Source organism: Marmota monax, unplaced genomic scaffold, assembly GCF_021218885.2.
Source record: "Marmota monax isolate L192 unplaced genomic scaffold, Marmota_monax_Labrador192_F-V1.1 WCK01_AAM20220418_F8-fsc00082, whole genome shotgun sequence".
Lineage (NCBI taxonomy): Eukaryota > Metazoa > Chordata > Mammalia > Rodentia > Sciuridae > Marmota > Marmota monax.
In genome coordinates, this window is record NW_026695207.1 from 4,617,498 (window position 1) to 4,636,450 (window position 18,953).

Sequence of the window (18,953 nt, forward strand, 5' to 3'; positions counted from 1 at the left end):
AGAAAGACAAAATGGGGACAAATTGGTCAAAGGACATAAATTTGCACAAAATAGGTAAGAATCAATAGCTAACACAAGGACTTTATATAAAGATATTCTATTGTATATTGAAATTTTCCTAAGGGAGCTCTCCCCCTGCCCCGCCCCCCCAAACACAAGGTATCATGGAAAGTACAAGAAGATTGATTTTCATGTCTGTAGTAATTATTTCACTATATGTATGTACATCAAACCATCATGTTCATACCTTAAGTACATATAATGCAAACTTATTTTAAAAAAAGAAACACATGATGATAATGTATCAGAAAATGGAGAATACAATAAAGAGAAATATAAAAAAAGAACTAAATGCAAATTCTAGAATGGAAAAGTACAATATATTAAATGTTACATTTAGTATAGGGACTTGATAATAGATTTGAATCGCAAGGGGAAAATCATCAAACTTGAATATAAATTAATGAAGATTATTTTATTCAAAGAACACAGAGGAAAACAGAAAAGAAAAATGCACAGAGTCTCAACAAACATGTAACATCTTTAAGCATATCAATGCTTTCATAATGTAAGTATCAAAGAAGACAAGAGACAGAAAGAAATAAACTATTAAAGAAATAATGGCTGAGTACATTCTCAGTTGGTCAAAAATATTAATCTACACATTCAGGAATTTCAGCTAAATCCAAGAAGAATAAACACAAAGATAACCATACATATAAACATAAAAAATGTGAAAGACACAGAGAAAAACTTAAAAGCATTAAGAATAATAACTATGTACAATGAAACCGCAACGAAATGAACAGCAGACTTACATCAGAAACAATGGAAGTCAGAAGGCAGTAGAACAACAAACTCCAAGTGCATCCTCCCCAACAAAAGCAAAACAAAACACTGTCAACCAAGACAAGAAAGGTCTCTGGGTGAGTTTGGATCAACCTAATTTATTGCACTTCCTTCCTCATCATTCCCAATAATATCTGTACAATCTACTGAGAACAGGACATCCTGAGATAGGAAACAGGGGGGAACAGCCCAAACTCTGCTCCAGTCTCCCTTCCACCTTGAAACAGAAAGTGCTTTAGTGTTTTTACATTGTGCATTACAGTCACCAGGGTATGAAACCCAGGATGAGCTGCATATCAGGATCATTTAGCTATAGTGCTAGTCAAGCATATGCAGGCAAGACCAAGACTCCAACCTCCCCGGGCAGGTTGTAGAGCCTCAGGGTCCAGCTTATGGGGACTCCTAGGCTTCATTTGTCTCTTGCCTCCAACCCAAAAGTAAATACCCACTTTGTGTGGCTTATTGTGTATTTGGTGTTCTGCCTCATCAGATTTCAGATATGTTGGTAGCCAATACTCAGTGAACCTTCTTACCAAACCAGTAATCTCTAATCTTTATGCAGAAAATCAAAAACAACTTTGAAATACCACTTTATAATTATAAGAGTGGATAAAATAGAAAAGATAGACATTAAGAAGTTAGAAAGAATGTGGTGAGATTGGAACCCTCATAAACTGGAGGAATGTAAATGGCACAGCTACTATTGCAAATAGCTTGGCAGTTTCTCAAAATGTTAAGCACAGAGATTTACATGACCTGGGAATTATACTTCTAGGTACATACTAAAGAGAAATAAAGACACATGTCCATACATAAACCTGTTCACAAATGTTCATACCAGCATTATTCATAATGGAAAAATGAAAATATACAGTAGTGTTTACCAACTGATAATGGATAAAATAAGATATGTGGCAAAATAAAGCAGTGGTATATACTACAGCATAGATGAATTGTGAATATATCATGCTAAGGAAAGAAGCTAGCCACCAGCAAGCCACAGGTTGTATGTTTCTCATAATAAATGGGCAGATAGGCAAATCTGCAGGGAATAGGTTGGATTCTGAGGCACTTCAGGAATAAGAGAATTTGAGGAAATGGGGATGAACTCTAGGGTTTTATTTCTGAGGGGATGTCAATGTCTACAATTAAGTTTTGGTACAAACTACACAACTCTGATTATACTAAAACCCACTGAAGTGTACATTTTGAAGGCATGGACTTTACATTATGTTAATTATACCTTGTTACAGCTTATATTTAAAATAAATTAGTATTTATCTCTTTGGCTTATCAGATTAAGTGAATAACAAGTGTGAAGCTACTAGCAAATTATTTTGCACAAACATTCAACAAGTGAATATCATTCTTGCAATCATCATCATCATTATTTCTAGTCCAGGTGGTCTATCTGTTCAACAGTTTTTATTATCTAAATGAAAACAGGGCTTTTTGATCCTTCCTTTTTCTCCTTTATTTTGTCTAAGCATTATAATGAATTTGTGTGAGTGTGAGGTCATTACAAGAGACACATACTGTCAATTTGGTAGAGATGTAAGTATAACAGATATTGTCTTGAAAAGGTCATGCTTATTGTTAACTAATATTTTGAATCAAGATGATTGGTGGTACAGTACACCAATATTATTTGGTATAGTACTTGATTAATGTAAAAATATTGATATCTTTTTTGGGGGTGGTATTATCAAGAATTCCATAAATTTCTTAGATGTTAGGCACCTTTCTTAGGATGCTTGTGATCCCTCCCCTGATGAGCATCATGTCCTGACTCTACCCTGAAGACTGGGCTTGGTCTTGGTTTGTGGACCACTCCATGTGCCACCACGGTGGTGAGGTGCCCTCTGTTGAGTCTCCTGGTGCTCACTGCCTCTCCTTGTTTAAGTACCTGGGAGAGAATGTACCCTCCCCTGCCCCTCTCATCAGCCATGGTCTCTCTGGGCCCAGGTCTGGCAGGCTCCAGGGACACAGTTCTGAAGCCCACTTACCATTCACATCCTTTTTGTCAACATAAATCTAAAGTAAAATGCTTGTTTTATTAGTTTTGCTTTTCTCCTTTATGATATTTGTTTGCTATAAAGAGAAGAACAACATCAACTAGATTTCAGTGCTCTTCAAACCAGTCATAAGAGGACAACTTAGAAAATGTTCCACATGCAGAATCGGACGACCCAGGGGAAACTTTATATGGCTCTGGAAGGTGTGTGGCCTCACTGTGGTGGCCATGGCACAAGATGCTACACTCTGAGGCAACATGCTTGGAAACTCAGAAGTGATATTTTCATCCTGAAGGTTAAATGGGGAGAGGAGGGAGCACTTCCCACTAGACAGGATCCTGCCTTCATGTGCTTTCCACTGGGCCCTGCCAAACTGTCTGGGTGAAAACAAATAGACCAGCGCCTGGCCACACCCAGGGCCAAATTCCTTAAATAAGGAAGTTCTTGTCTCCAGGGAAAAGCCTATCCACTCAAGGATGGTTTGGAACCAGTTTTCAAGACAGGACAAGAGCTACAGAAGCCTGCTCATGCAGTCAATGGCCTGTGGATTTCACAAGCTCAATCCACCTGCACAGAGCCTAGTATGCCCAGAAAATAGACCTACGGCCCTCGAGGGGACAGGAAGTCCTGCTTCTCACATGCAGTCAGCAAGCAGCATCTCCTGTCCCTTCCTGTGAGCCCCATGGACACCCCAAGGGCAGGCAGCTGTGAACTTCCAGCCCTTGGCTGCCCTGGGGCTGAGGGTGCAGTGCAGCCTTTTCTCTGGGCGCAAACCTGATGCCACAGCATGGACTTGGACGCATGGCAGGCAGCGCACCTCTCCTGGCATCAGGAGCAGCACAAAATGCTCTACTGGTTCCTGGCTCCCACCAGAGAGGGGGTCAATGAATTCCACCTAGAAACTGAAAAAAGTCTCAACTGAGGCTGCAGGTAGCTCAGGGGCAGAGCACCTGCCTAGCCTCCCTCTGCTGCTCCTCCTCCTCATCTTCTCTGAGGTCTGGGTTAGACTTGAACCAGAATCTGAACATCCCCAAATGATAAGAGAGCTCTCATCTCACGGAAAAGACACTCTCTTGTTCTTCACGTGCCACAAGATTTGAAGGTGAGGGGTGGGGCGACCCCCAGCTGGAGAGAAGCAGCAGATTTGACTGCTACTTGAGGGGCCCCTTCAATATTCTTCTCATCTGGCTAAAGTGAGAGGACTTTTAATCCTTCCTTTTTTTTTTTCCTTAAAATGCCATTGGTTTGTCCTATCTCAGGGCAAGTGCCTCTCACTCTAAAGGCCAGCTGAGGTCACATTTGCAATGACCGTCTATGGACAAAATATCAGGCAAGCTGGCGTTCATGTATTTGGAAGATTAATGGTGAAAACATACAAATTTCTATTCCCTAGGTCACACTATCAGATTCCATTGTTTACTGCCCAGAGGAGCCCATTTTTCTGTTCTTTTTCACTTTTTATCTGCACAATTACACTTCTGCTGTTAACTCCCGTCATGTTCAAAGAGAGCCAGAAATCCCAAGCTGCTGCCAGCCAGCTTGATGCATGGGACACCTTCCAGGGCATAACTCAACTACCACGGGAGGGCCCTGCCTCTTGGAGACCCAGGGTCGTCAGTGGGCCTGTGTCCCCGCTGTTAATGGCAAAGACCCACCCAAGCCCTAAAACCAGAGCCAGCGTTGCCGAAATTGGAAAGGCATGTTCCACCTTCCCACACATGGCTGGTCTAAATCTTTGCAAAAGAAAATCACGGAATAGATGTCATAATTTTGTGCAATACATGAAGAGTTTCACTCCATGTTATGATTTGGAAATGAGGTTTCTCAAAAGCTCATGTCTGAGGCAATGAAACACAGTTTAGAGGCAAAATTATTTGGTTCTGAAAGCTTAAACCTAATCAGTAGACTAAGCCATTGATATGGAGTAAGTGCACTGCACCTGTAGGCGGGTAGAGTGTGGCTGGAGGAGGTGGGTCACTGGGGGCATGCTTTGGGGTTTGTATCTTGTCCCAGGTGAGCGGAGTTCTCTCTCTGCTCTCTGGAGGCCACACCCTGAGCTGCTCTCCTCCTCCAGACCCTTTCTCAAGATGTCCTGCCTCACTTTGGGCCCAGAGCTTTGGAGTTGGCTGTCTATATGTTACTAACACCTCTAAAATCATGAGCACCAAATAAACTTCCTCCTCTAAAATTGTTCTTGCCATGTCTTTTGGTCATAGTGATGAAAAAACTGACTAAACCACTCAATTAAGGAAGACTTGCTTTGGGGAGAGGATGAGAAAGAACCAGCAAAATGGTCTTCATGCTCCACAAGAGAGCGAAATCACCCCCACCCCTGAACACCTGCTCCACGCATCCCAAACCAAAAGCCTTTACAAAGGAGAGCAGGAATGAGATCGACTCACATCAGATTCCTCTAAAGAGTAGAAAAAGTATTTTACAGGATTCGGCATTTGCTTATATGTAGCTATTCAAAGAGCGGTTATGGATGTGATTTTGACATCTGATGCCCCCCACCCCATACACACACAAGTCCTTAGGAGCTGTGGGGTCTGGAGTCCTTCTTTCCTGCAGGAAAGGAAGTGGAGGACAGGCTGGGAGCATTTTCCCTAGCTGTGGACGATGTCCAGAAGCCCATGTGCTCAACCTTCTGCTCTGCCAGGGCTGGAAGCGTCCTGACCACGCAGTTTCACTCTGGTCCCGGTCACGTTTTGTTTATCTGTGCCTGAGATTAATTTGTGGCCGACAGTCTAAGTATCTCCTAAGACTTTTTCCCCTAAAACTATGGAAGCATTTTGAGGATAGTAGGAGAGAATTCATCAAGATTTCGGCCTGAGCAGGCCTGAGGGAGGCAGGGAGAGTCCCAGCCGGCACTTGCTCCTCACCCTAGGGTCTCTGCAAAGTGCAGTACAGGAGACAGACAAGCTGAGGGGACGGTCTCAGTCACCTACTCAGGAATTGAAACCTGCACCAGCAGAGGCACCATCTGATGTGGTCAGTGTTGCCCTGGTCTCAAGCTTGTCACCAGCATCAGACTGACAGGAGAACGTTCTTAAAGTCTCAAACACCAACCAACTGACCAAGACAGCCAACCCAACAACTAGAGTCACATGAAGACATTTCCCCTGTTTCCATAATGGACTCTTAAACTAAGTAAAAACCTTCCTACGAAGCTGGTTGACACCAACCTGGCTGCAAGTTCAATACAGACTTTCTAAAAAGCAGAGTTCATCTGCCAGTCGCGAGGGCAATGGTGGGGAGGGGTCTACACAGCTCATTTCAGTTTTACTTGGCAGTTTCCCCCTTCTTTTACAGATGTCTGCCCCATGATGACAGAGGGACATCTCTGGTGGTGCCCCACGTTTTAGCCAGTGCTACCCACATCTCAGTCCTGGCAGCCAGAACCATCACACTCACCAAACCTTGGCAGGTTGAAAGGGCCACGGAGGAGTTTCTGTGGGACCTCAGGTAGCCTTGGTAGAAGCAGAAGTCCTCGGGTGGGAACATCTGCACGGCCCTGGTGCCCCTCTTCCCCAGGGTCTGCACCAAGAATCCCGGAGCTACCAGGTTGCTGGAAGCTTTCAAGTCCACCTGGAAGTCATGCCTGGAACCCTTCAGCCGGAGGTGCAGAGAGTCACCTCCTGGCTGGGCCAGTGCCCTTCGCCGCCGCTGGTGGTGCACGATGTCGTGGGACACGTAGTCACCTCTGCTGTCAACCTCGTAGGCAGACACCAGGTCATACTCTGAAATCAGAAGAGAGGCAGGAAGCTGAGTACCTTCAGGCTTTTGGAAAGAACCATAAAGTCTTAGAATCAAGACTACCTTAGCATTTTCACCAGTAAGAAATGATGGAGGAAAATCCAACACCTTCCCATCCTCAGATCCAAATGCGGGCTAAATAACATCTGTGTTAAAAGGAAAAGTCTTAAAAGTGACTTTTAGGTAAAACACTGCTGCTCTCATAATGCCTTATTACCAATGCAGAACGTTCTATAACATTTAAAAGGGAAAATATATTATGGATCATGTAAGACCAAAATTGGTCTTCTAGAATTATATCTCATAAATTGTGTTGCCAGAGTAACCATCACAAGTAGTCATTTTTGCAGCTCTGAGACATTCTGGATTAATATTGTTTTTATCATTGACCATCTTCAGTGATCTGACAAATTTTATCTTAAAAAAATCATAATTTTTTATAAAATAACTTGCTGCTTAATTATTGAAAAGCAGGAGAAAGTGCAGAGTGCCGACATACTCCAGATCTACCAGGTGCCAGTTCTAAATGCTGGCATGTGCGTCTGCACCCACTGGAGAGCTCATGAACCCTCTATTGGTCTGGCTTCCCCTCCTGTTTCCTTGGGCTCTTGTAATTTGATCGGATCTCACATTCCTCTGCCCCTCAAAGGTCACCGTCATACTCTTCTCCCCATTAAAATTTATACTGTACCCGTTTACACCATATTCAAATTAATTAATTCTTTTTAAAAAGCAGAAGAAATCCCAAAGGTGCTAGCAGGTTTCTGGACAAGCATCCAAGCCTTCAGGACCATGGTCACAGGCACCTCCCAGGCTGCATCTGGGGTCAGGCCCTTTCTGCAGAAGAAAGAGTGGAGCTTGGGGCTCTGAGGGATCCTGGCAGGTCCTGTGACCAACCCATGTGTCTTCTCCAGACGACTCCTCCCTCTCCCGGAAACCAGGACCTGTCCTCTCGTCACCACCATCAACAATACCCTCCAGGGCCCAGGGCAAGGCTGCTTCCCAGAGGGTGGGAGGGAAGGCAGGGCCTCACCCTTGGGGTCAGATCTTGCTGCCCAACATGTTCTCCGCTCAGACCTGGAGTCGACAGCCAAGCAAAGGCCGCTGTGTCAAGGCCGGATCACAAAATATTTTAGTTAGTGATTTGTCAGCTTGTTTTATATCTTTTCATTATTTAACCCATTAAGTCTCAGTCTTCCAATTACAAATTGACACAGGTGCATTAAAATAGTTTGGAATAATTTAGAGCTTCCATTTCCCACCCACTTTAAGGCCCTGTGTCAATTGACATATATTCACATGCTCTAATCACTGTCTATTACTTATCTCAAAAGAATAGACCTCCACAAACATAATGATTATTTCAGAGTTACCATACATGGGACATAAGTTTTCATAGGTGTCCCACATCCCAGATGATGGGGCACAGTGGCTTATGCCTATGGTCCATGTGCCTCCAACTTCTGGTGAGCTCTGGGCCTGCACATTCTAGGAGAGGGCTGGCTTCCTCTCCTGAATTTTTTCTACACACTCACACACTCTAAAATATCAGCAGGGTGTGAGGCCTTCCACCAAATGTGAGATGTCTTTGAAAAGGACACTGGACCCAGCCCCAGAGCAGGCCAAAGGAATCTCGCCAGCATCCAAGTGGACATCCTGTGGACCCACAATGTAGTTCCTCTGGCTTGTTGGACATAACCCCAGTGCTCATATTCTAAGAATGCATATCCCCTCTGTTATCCACATACTCTCTCAGGAAGCTGCTCTGCCAGACGCTTAAGAACCCAGCTCTTCTCTGCGTTGGCCTGAAGATAAAGTAAAACCTCAATCTACTTCTGTCAAGTGGAATTTGTTGTAAGTCAACAATATTCAATAAATCGTTTTTGGAGATGGGGAGAAGATTTTCTTCACAATTAAACTTCAGAGTAGATTGTCCTTCTGCTCCTGCTCAGTCCCGGTAGGTGACTGCGTGGTCACACAGGAGCAGGGCTCTGGGAAAAGGTGTGTGTTGGCTTTGGGGGAGGTGAGGAAGGCTAGGGATGATGGCAGGACGTAGCCGGGGAGCCTGCTGCTGGAGCCCAGGGCAGGCTGAGGGCTCGTGCAAGGCAGGCAGGGGTCAGAGGGCATGGCAAGTCCCCCTCCATGCAATTCTTTTTATTTCAGAGCCAAGCTGAGCTCTGCTGGGCCCCACAGGTCAGTCCCGACCGTGTGGTATGAACGGGCCCTCAGCCTACCTGACTGGGGTGGGGAGGGCCTTGCAGACTGGAGAGGCAGCAAGTTCCCACAGAGGACTTGACAAGTAACCACTGATCTGCAACTAACCACTGAAGAAGGTAACTTGTGTCTGACGGGGTAAAATAGGTTGGCAACACTTGGTATTTTAATTAGGAAAATGAGAAATCATATGAAACTGATGAAAGTGCCCGTCTGGTGGAGAAGGAGAATTGGGGCAGGGGTTGGTGCTTCTGGTGAGATGTGGGAGTCTGTAGTCTGCTCCAGGTGCCACTCAAAGAGGAGGAGCCTTGCTCCTGTGTGGCCTGCATCTGCCCAAAGCACTCTCCTTACAGGGAGACACCCCTCTCACCCCGGGTTCTGGGTTCTAGGAAAGGCTCCTCCTCATAATCTGCTAAGGCCTCTCACCACCTGGCCTCCCAGGGGAAAGCTTTCCATTTGCCCCTGGCCCCTTACCCGTCCTTCGGGGTCAGTGGGGACAGGAAGCACATGGGGTTGCTTCAAAGCACAGCTCATCAGCAAACTCTCTTGCACACAAAAAGGTGACAACCAAATTAAAAAGTCACACTTCTCCCCAGTGACATAAGCCACTTCTTATGACCTTTATTTTGGAGGGTGGATGATATTTACCATTCACTGAGAGGAGGGTGTGATTGGTTGAAGGACCTCTTTCCCTAGGGCACGCAGTGCTGTGCTGAGCAGGGAAGGACAGGCAGCCACCCAGGAGAAAGGCTAACGTGTGGCATCGCCCCATTTCCCTGGCGCAAACACCCTGCACGGCTGGCTTCAGTGACCAACGTGGTATTGCTGGCACGGAATCAGGAAGGGACTGACGGTGGTCCATCACTGTGACGTGTGTCCACCTCACAGACGCCAGGTGCTAACGGCCTCGGAAGCACAGGGGACAGCAGGATGCGGGAAATTAGGAAGGGAGGGGAGCTGCGTATTTAGCTGTTTTGAAACAGGGGCTTCATTTCTCTGTGTTTTTATACTTTTTGATTTTTTAGCAGTCAACTGAATAAACCCCACCATGGCAGCCGCTGCCTCTCCAGAACTGGCATGTGCTGGTGGAGACCCCAGCTCTGCAGCCTGCTTCCATCCCTGTCCCTCCCCAAGAGGGAGGAGAAGGGCCTGCTGGGAGAGCCTCCTCCAGGTTCTGTCCAGTAGTGCTCAGCTGAGGTGACTCCCGCTCCCTTGGGACACATGGCACTGTCTGGAGACTTTTTGGTCATCACAGGGGGAAAGGGAGACTGTTGCTCCTGGACTGGGGCAGGCTGGACCCGGGGCTGTTGCTGAGCATTCTGCAATCATGGGGCAGCCCCCAGAACAGGATGCCACTACAGCCAGGGTTGAAAAGCCTCCCTGTGCTCCAGAGGGCAGCCCTTAGAATCCCATGTGTGCTCTCAGGTAGAGTCTGTGGATGGAAAAGCCAGAGTTCAGAGAATGAACCCACCCAGCAGGGTATCCCCCCCGGCACCCTTGGGAGAGAAGCCAGCTGGGACACCCGTGAGCCGAATGCTGACCCTGACCCTGCACTCCTGCTCTAAGACTGTAATCCCCCAAACAGTGGCTCATATGTCCTTAAAGCACAGTGAGATTCCTGCTGTTTGCAGTCCTTTAAAAAAGACCTTGTCCATGTAAGATGTGTTTAATGAGAAAAAAGTTTGTGGATCCCTGCTCACTCAGTACACTGAACTACATGATTTCAAGGTTTTTTGACCACAGCCTCAAGTCTAGAAGGAGTCAGTGTAGAAAAGACCACTGCGGGTGTGGACCCCCTGGTGAGCCTGGGGGGCCAGCAGGTAGCAGCTCCAGGCACTTTGCTTCCTCCTCTGTGTTCAGTGACATCCTACTGGTGGCTGGGAGTTGGCAGCAATGGGAGTATTTATACCACAAGAATCCAATCAAATGTATGAACTGGTGCCCAAGACCTCCCCCCCAAAAGGGAGGTTGTCAAACATTTACAAGCAGACTGCTGGGCCATCTGGACACTGCCCTGTCTCCTGGCATGTATGTGTCTGAATGTAAACCATTGCAAACTTCAAACAGACACACACAAACATACATCTTTTACATCCGGTTAAAGCAAGTTCTAAAGAACTTCTAAACCTTACTTAGGAAATTAAAAAGTTAGCAATCTGTGATGGGTCTTTGGTTTAACAGAGCCAGGATTTTTATTACAAAGATATATTTGTAGCAAAGAGAATTTAATCTCCCATTAATGAATAAAAAGCAATGTTGAATCAACAACAAAAACAAAAACAAAAAATTGGCATGTTTCTTAAGAGTCTGAAAATGGAATGGATCAAGGACATCCATGGCATGCTCTCTCCACTGGGAGATTGATCGCTCAGACACCCAACAACATTTTGGAATTGTTACTTGGAACAAAAATCAGGGCCCTAGATAGTTATTTCAAAATCAACTTGTATCATGGGTACCTGACATCCTACAGTCAGCTGATCCCAAGGTCACATGAAGTGCATGATAGCTCTGCTACTCCAGACCCAAGCAGGGAGTACTGCTGAGTGGTCTTTCCTCTGGAGGTGTGGACACTGTCCACTGATGCCCACTTTCTCAGTTCAGCCTTTCATAAACAAAGAGCTAAAGCACAAGAGGGTTGGGGAGGTGGGGGCGGGGTGTCTACTAAGACAAAACCTCCCTGATGATGGCTCACACCTGATTCAGGTTCGGACCCAGCCAGGTAAGTGGCTATCATGGGCACACTGTGCTAACGATACCAGCTGACAAGGTGACAAAAAGATGCTTCCCTCCGTGCTCACAGGAAAGGTAGGAAGCCCAAGTCTTAGGCAGGAAGCACAGGCTTTTCTTCCTGAATAGTTCTCTATCTATAATGTTCTTGCTCTAAATAAAACTTCAAAAATGCTATAAAATACTCTAAAATATCCTGAATCCCTCTGGAATTTTCATGATTTTATTCTAAAACAAGTACTTTTTACCAAATCTTAAAAGAAATACATGAAGGTGGACCATTAACTTCTAATATGATCATGTTGTAGAATGCATGGGGAGAGAAGCATTAAAGGAGATAAGGATCACTACAGAAGGGAGCTTTAAACAGACCCAGAGTTAACTTTCCCCTTAAATACAGTGAAAGTGATTTTTAAAAATTTTATATTATTTGTATCTAGCGCCCTCTGGTGGTGCTCAAAGCGGCCCATGATCTAGTATCAATCTCCTTATATACTATGTACAATTCACATATTCATTCAGTAGGAGAGAATTTCAACAGCTAATGCATATATATTTTGTCTTTCTGTTAAACAGGATGAAGAAACTGCATGGAAGAATTTGTAATCATTAACTCTACTTTTCTAGGTTTTCTAAGAACACATTGAAATAATCAAACCTAGTTCTTCCTCTAATAGCCAATGTCATTCCCTGTGGAAAAATGATACAGAGAACTAACATCCAGTCACTGCTGCCGCATGGGGCACAGAGAGAAACCACCTAGAGACCAATGTCACACATCTGCTTTCTCGTTTATCTGAGGAGGTAGCATGACACAGACCCATTCCACTCAGATGCTGCAAAAGCCACTTGTAAGCAGTAGAAGCCAAACCACACACTGTAGAAGGATCGGATTCCCTTCCCTACCAAATCGTGGCACAGAACACAAACATTGCTGATGACATCACAACAAGCTAATTAGCCATTCCACTCACTATGATGTTTCATTTGTGACTCAGTTCTTGAAAAGCATTAACTTTTATACTCAGATCACAAGCACTGTGGGAAAATGTCAGCCTTTTGTCTTACTCTGATAGTTAGATATAGAGGGAGACTTGGGGTGGGGGAGAGGAGGGGAATTGAGAAACTCTGGTAAAGACTTTACATCAATGAGGTGTACATTAACCTATACATTGGTCTAGACCCTGCCTAGGCTCTTCTAATTTTCTAAAAGTAAATTATATTTCCTTGTCTCTTTCTTACTATTAAAACTGGCACACCGTGACTATTATATCAGGAATTTCAATATAAATATCGTGAAAGCCCACTCTTGAGCGCGCACTCAGGCTGTTTGAAGAATGCAGTGAAACGTCTTAAAAGCAGAGTTTAGAGTTAGGAACATTCGCAGCGGTTTATAAACCAGCGGTGGGGTTTTTACGAGCTGCTAAATTGCAAGGATTAGAAGACCCCAATTCTATGACTTACCGCCGGTTTCCATTCCTCCAGGCCGCTCCGGGGGAGGGGGCAGATGCGGGACGCTAGGGCTTCCAGCCGCTGCAGCTGCGGGTTCCATCGCGCACGCAGGTGCCTGCTGGAAAACACCTTGGTGAGACCTCTGGGGTTGCGGGAGAGGAGCCCCGGGAGGGACGTGTCCCCACCTGTCAGGGATGCACGGCTACCGCCTGTGGCAGAAGCCCACCTTACTCACCTGCACGCAGACCTGCGCCAGCAGCAGCACCCAGAGCGTCGCGCAGCCGGGGACCCTCATAGCCCGGTCTCCCCGCGCAAGCTGGCGTTGCGCTCCTGAGTACAGTTCGCAGGCCTTTATCCAGGGGCGCTCGGCCGTGAGGGCGGATCACTGGATGTCCCGCAACCGGGCAGCAGCCAGCTACCAGTGTGCAAGCGTGCAGCGAGGATCCCACTCAGGCTGGGCTCAGGATTCCAGCCGCCACTCCAGCGCCCGCGCCGGGGTTATTACTGCGCCTCCGCGCAGCGCGGGGGGCGGAGTGGCAGCCCCAGTGGCTAGGGCGGCTGAACACCCGCCCGAACCGTGGGAGAGCCTGGGAGGAGGGGAAAGGAGGGGAAGACAGGAGGGGGAGAGAAGAAGAGGAGAGGGCAGAACAGGGTAAGAGGACCCAGCAGACCTGCTGTTGGGTTGCAGGACTCTGCGGTTAGCCTTGGGCGGCCGGCTTCACACACAGGAGGGCTGGACTTGCGCAGCTCAAAGAGCAGGGCACCTGCAGCCAGCAGGATTGCTTTCTGACGCCCTGGCTTTCTCCGCGTCCTGCCTGCACCCTGGGCCCTCCGGAGGGTGCAGAAGATACCCTCTTAACGCCCTGCGGAGGGTATTGCATGAGCACCAAAGGGTGCCCAACCTTACTGGGCGCGCATGGGGCTGGGCACGCACGGGGCTGTGTGTAAGCTCATGTGTGGATCTAGGCTTTGGGAGCTGGGTGATCGGTGATCGAGGAATTTCACTCTTTCACTGCTGGCCTGTTGGATTGTACGGTAGGGTTACTGAGTGCCTGGGGAGCCTATAGGCAGGTCTAGGGGCTGCAGGGAAGTTCTGCCTCAGGTATGGCCAAAGAAACAGCAGTATGCTGCCACCCACCTGGCCTGTGTTCTGCACCCTACATGACATGTGACTGCTTTTGATAGTGCACCACATGTGTACATCATTGCACAATAAGTTCATGCATACGCACGTGCATAAGTACACGAATATGTGTCTGCATCTGTGTGCGTACATGCAAAGGGTATCTCTCTGCTGGCTGCTCTCCCACTCCCACACTTTCCCTAGGTCCTGGGTCTTGGGCTTCTGCTGCTGTAGTTGCAGAGTCCCTCACATTCAGTATGGTCTGACCTTGCTGAATTTGAAATTTTGGAGAAAGGTTGCATGAGAAAATGTGGCAGGTGTGCTCTGCACTTCTCTGCCAGCCTGCGTGGAGCCGGTAGGTGCCCAGGGAGAGCCCACAGTGGACTTCTTGCCGTAGGCAGTCCTGAGTGTCAACCATGCTGGGCAGATCACCTGGCTGGGCCTGAGCTGCTCCTGCGCTCAGGAGCCAGTAGGTGCCCAGGGAGAGCTCACAGTGGACTTCTTGCCTCACCTGGAAGGGTGAGAATGAGCTTGGACAGTGCCTGGATGTCTCCAAAATGTTCTTCAGGTGGAGGCAGAATTTCCCTTTCTCCTAAGTACAGGACTTTGCGTGTTTGGTAAATGGGGTTTCTAATGACCTCCAATTGTGTCCAGTGTAACATAAAAGGGAATCAGACTTTGCGAGTGGAGTTTCCCCATGGAGATGACCAGGGCCTCTCTTTTATAAATTCAAATGGATGAAATGAAAGAAGAATGGTTGAATATAAAATGTTTCACTATTAGGGTCTTTTTTAAAAGACTAAAACCAAAACAGTGATTAATGAGTTTCTTTCCATTGTGAAAAGTTAATGCTGTCCTTTACAATGGTGCGAGTTTCCCATTTCCTCTAGTTGTACACGGAATCCAGTGCTCATCCTAGAATAGGAGAGGGCAGACTCCAGCCTGTGGGTACAGTTGGGAACTGACGTGGGTGACAGATCTTAGAACACTGTGCAGTTACTTAAAGCTGCTTCTCAGGCTCAAAATGCATTCTTCTGTCATATATACCAAATTCAAATAAATAAATAATTAAAAACATTACATAAAAAGGGGGACAGTTGGAAGTGAGTGGCCAGTGTGTGGGTTGTAGCAATAGTGATGGGGGCCAGATAGACCAATTTTTTTTTTGTACCCAGAATTGAGTCCAGAGGCACTTATCCTCAGCCCTTTTAAGTATTTTATTTAGAGACAGGGTTTCACTGAGCTGCTTAGGGCTGTTATTGAGACTGACTCTGAACTCTAGATTCTCTTGCCTCAGCCTCCCAAGGCGCTGGGATTATAGGCATGCACCACTGTGCTGGACTTCAACCTGGCTTTTAAAAGGAAGACAAGGATCCAAATTTGGATGTAGAGTTTTCTTTAATTAAAAACATCCTACAAATATAACTCTAAGGACAAATATTGCAAGGATTCAAGCAGCGATAATCCTTCAGTCTGTGACAGGTTGAGAATTTAGCCCTGAACTTTAAGGTCTAATTTAGAAAAATGATGTTGTTATACTTTGCTTAGAGCCTGAACTGTCTGGCCAACTGCTTTTGCAAGTAGAGTTTCACTGAAACCTGGCTCATTTGTCTACAGATTGTCCATGACTGCTTCACAATGCCAAGGCTCAGGTGTCACAGCAGAGACTGTGTGGCCAACAAAACCCAAAGGACTTACAATCTGGCTCTTTCCACAAAAATGTGGCAGATACTACCTTTTTAGTCCAACAGATGTTAGCAGTTGCCTGTATTCTGACAGCAGGTTCTCCTTCACGAAGTCATTCGAAAAATCAAGGATATGTTTGATAGGGAATAAAAATTAAAGCACAATGAAAAGAAAGTGCTCCCCAAAGTACCTGGCTATGGTGCCTTACCCCATGCCAGTGACCTTTTCAGATCAAAGAAGCAAGTGCCCATCACCATGGGGAAACTTAGGGAACTTCAGATCATAAGGATGGAACTTGGTCACAGCTCTTTTCTAATAGGAGTCAATTTTAAACCAAAGCAATGCAATGGGCAGACGGTACACCAAACATCAAACACTGTTCTCACAACAAACACAGAAGACATGCGGCAGGTTTGTGAGCTGTGAAGGCCGTTCACCCTGTACTCCTGCTCCTGATCCATGATGTGCACAGAGGGGACTAGTCAGGTGTCATACAAACTGGAATTACTTTGGGTGTGGACGCTTAAGGGGAACACTGTCACAAGGACCTGTTGAAAAACTCCTGCCACTCATATTGCTTTCCAAAAGATTAATGTCACTATTTATTACTTTACACAGATTAGAAGAGCACAATTCCAATGAAAAACTTAGTGCCAAATAACTGCAGTCTAAAGTGAATCTTGTCAATTCTTGCTGGGGACAGATGAGAAGTGAGGCCCCAGAGAGGTGTAAGCAGGTCACTTGACCTCACCTGACCCTACCTGATGTGTGGCAGAGTGATACCAGGTCAGGCCCCATGACGCTTTCTCAAGTCATTCCCCAGTCCCCAACCCCAAAAGGATGGCTCATAGGTCCAAAGCAGAAAAAAATGCCCTTTCAATGTAAAAAAAAATAATAATAATAAATAGAAAGTACATGAAGAGCAAGAGCAGGGGATACTGATGTGAGAAGCTACATTCTGAATCTAGATAGAAAATAAGGACGGGGCAACAGGTCTTAGGAATTGTGTGAAAATTGGGACTCACCATGAAGACTGACAGGGGAGCTTCAGAAATGAGGGGACATGGAGGCTCTTTTGGACTGGTTGGCAGGACCTGGCACAGCCCTGGGTCTCCTCAGGATCCCTCATCTAAGTCCTAACTGCACCCGAGGAGCTCAGCTCATCAGTGGCAATGGGATAGCTAGCCTTGGTCCACGGGAATGAACTCGTAATGTCCTAAAGCCTAAGGGGTGTTTCAGCAGCTTGCATGCCAATACTGTTGCTGACCATGCTCTAAAATCTGCATTCCTCCTTCACTCTGAGTCTTCAAAGATGAAAGAAGAAAGGAAAGTTGGAACTAAGGGGAACAGACGATATTAGATTCCTGAATTCAAAATAAGACATTTGTGAGCTTCTTCCTCCATCGTTAAACACAGAATTAAATTATTATTTAATTCAAATAATAATAATTCATTGAGTTATTGTACAAGATTAATTATGGTTTTTTTTTTGCATTTTATGATCATCATTGCAAATTTAACATTGCTTATTTTATGACTTCTGTTGGGATTCCACAGGCCCTCTTACAGTAAGGCGCTTGCTGTCACCCAGACGGCTGGGGAGGGAGACACGCGTGTGTTCTCACAGCCTCTGTTCATAGGAACCAGGGCTCTGGCAAGCCCAGGCCTGCTTCCTTCTGCTGGAGACCGCGGGCGGTTGGTGAAGGCTGGCCTGCCAGTCAGCTGTCAGTTGCCCCACAGAACCTCCCATAGCTGCAGTCGGAGCCTCCGCTTTACATCTGTGGAGCTCCAGGCTGTTGGGCACTGGGAGGTGGAGCGGAGCTGCTGGCCTCAGTGGCCGTGACCAGGCGTGCTGTGGGGTTGGGGGATGGCTGCCTCCTGCTTCCCAGCTCACCTTTCTGCACAGCTGGGTCCCACAGCCTCCTGCCCTACAGGCTGAGCCATTGTCGATGGTGAGTGGATTCAGATGAAGAACAGTACAGGAAGGGCCTGTGGAGCCTGGCCTTGGGCTGTCACACGCCACATTCTACACCAAGCAGGTAACCGGCAGCCCGGGGAAAGCTGTAAGGCTACCTGGCCAGGTAGGGAAAGGGTGAGGGACAGAAATGTGCCGTTTTTGCTATCAGTCTACTTTGGGTGTCAAGCCTCATCCTTTTGTGAATTTTAATGTAAGGAAATGGTGCTGCTGGTCCCCATGTTACCAGTTCAACAGCATGAGACGTGAACTGGAGCAGGTGGTGTTCCTGTGGTGGGCCTTCCAGGGACACCTGCAGTGTGAGCAGGGACAGGTCGAGGTCAGATGTGCATGGAGTTAGGTCAGGACTGTGGTGCCCCCATCAAAGAGGGGGCTTTCTGCTCACCCCCAGTCACACTCTCTAAGGGGTGGCTAAGAACCTTCCCTTCCTCTGTTTGTTGGAAGATAATAGGTTAATCAGGGTATAGGTTAAATCATGCCCCCTACCAAGTTCACACATTGAAGTCCTAGCCCCTGGCACATCACAAGGTGACCTAGTCTGGAGATAAGGTCTTTAAGGAGGGAATCAAGTAAAAATGAGGCAGGCCCTAAGCTAGGATGACAGATGCTCTGATAAAAGCAGAATTTGGGAACAGATATGCATACCAGGAGAAAGCCATGTGAAGTTGAAGGCAGAGACCTTTGTAAGTCAGGGAGCACCAAGGATGACCAGAAAGCACTCAGAGCCAGGAGAGGTCCCAAACAGACTCGTCCTCACAGGCTGACAAGGACCCACCCTAGTAGCACCTTGACCTCAGTCTTGCAGCCTCTAGGACCAGTCTGAGTCAATAGGGTCTCTATTGACCAGGAAAGAATGTTGGGGAAAAACACAAATATTTATCCATAATCATCTTTCCATTCCAAAGCCTGAGGTAGGAGTCTCTATGACTAAATCCGATTGCTGAGGAACACGGAGGCATTCCATTAAGGGTTTACAGAGATGGGCAGGGGTACAATCTGGTCAGTGAGATCCAGAGAGCTAGCTGGAGACCAGCATCCTAGGGGGAGGTCCCCCGGGCACTCGGGGAGATGGCATTGCTTCTAGAAAGGTGCCTGGATCTTTCCTTTCATGTGCACCCAGAGATCTAAGTACACAGAAAAGATTTCAGAGTAT

The 18,953-nt window shown here is 46.6% G+C and overlaps 1 protein-coding gene across 2 annotated transcripts in view; it reads right to left on the bottom strand.

Moving 5' to 3' along the window:
* The window catches only part of Adamts16 (ADAM metallopeptidase with thrombospondin type 1 motif 16), a 131,290-nt gene extending 117,522 nt beyond the window's left edge, over positions 1–13,768 (bottom strand). Inside the window, exons 1-3 of one of the 2 annotated variants that reach the window (XM_046430335.2) lie at positions 13,252–13,768; positions 13,029–13,131; positions 6,279–6,604 (exon numbers count right to left, since the gene is read on the bottom strand). In XM_046430335.2, coding sequence (XP_046286291.1) covers positions 6,279–6,604; positions 13,029–13,131; positions 13,252–13,311 — 489 coding nt within the window. In that variant the 5' untranslated portion in view covers positions 13,312–13,768. Of the gene's footprint in view, positions 1–6,278; positions 6,605–13,028; positions 13,135–13,251 lie in introns of both variants that reach the window. The other variant, XM_046430334.2, reaches the window with a different exon arrangement.
* Positions 13,769–18,953: the final 5,185 nt, after the last annotated feature.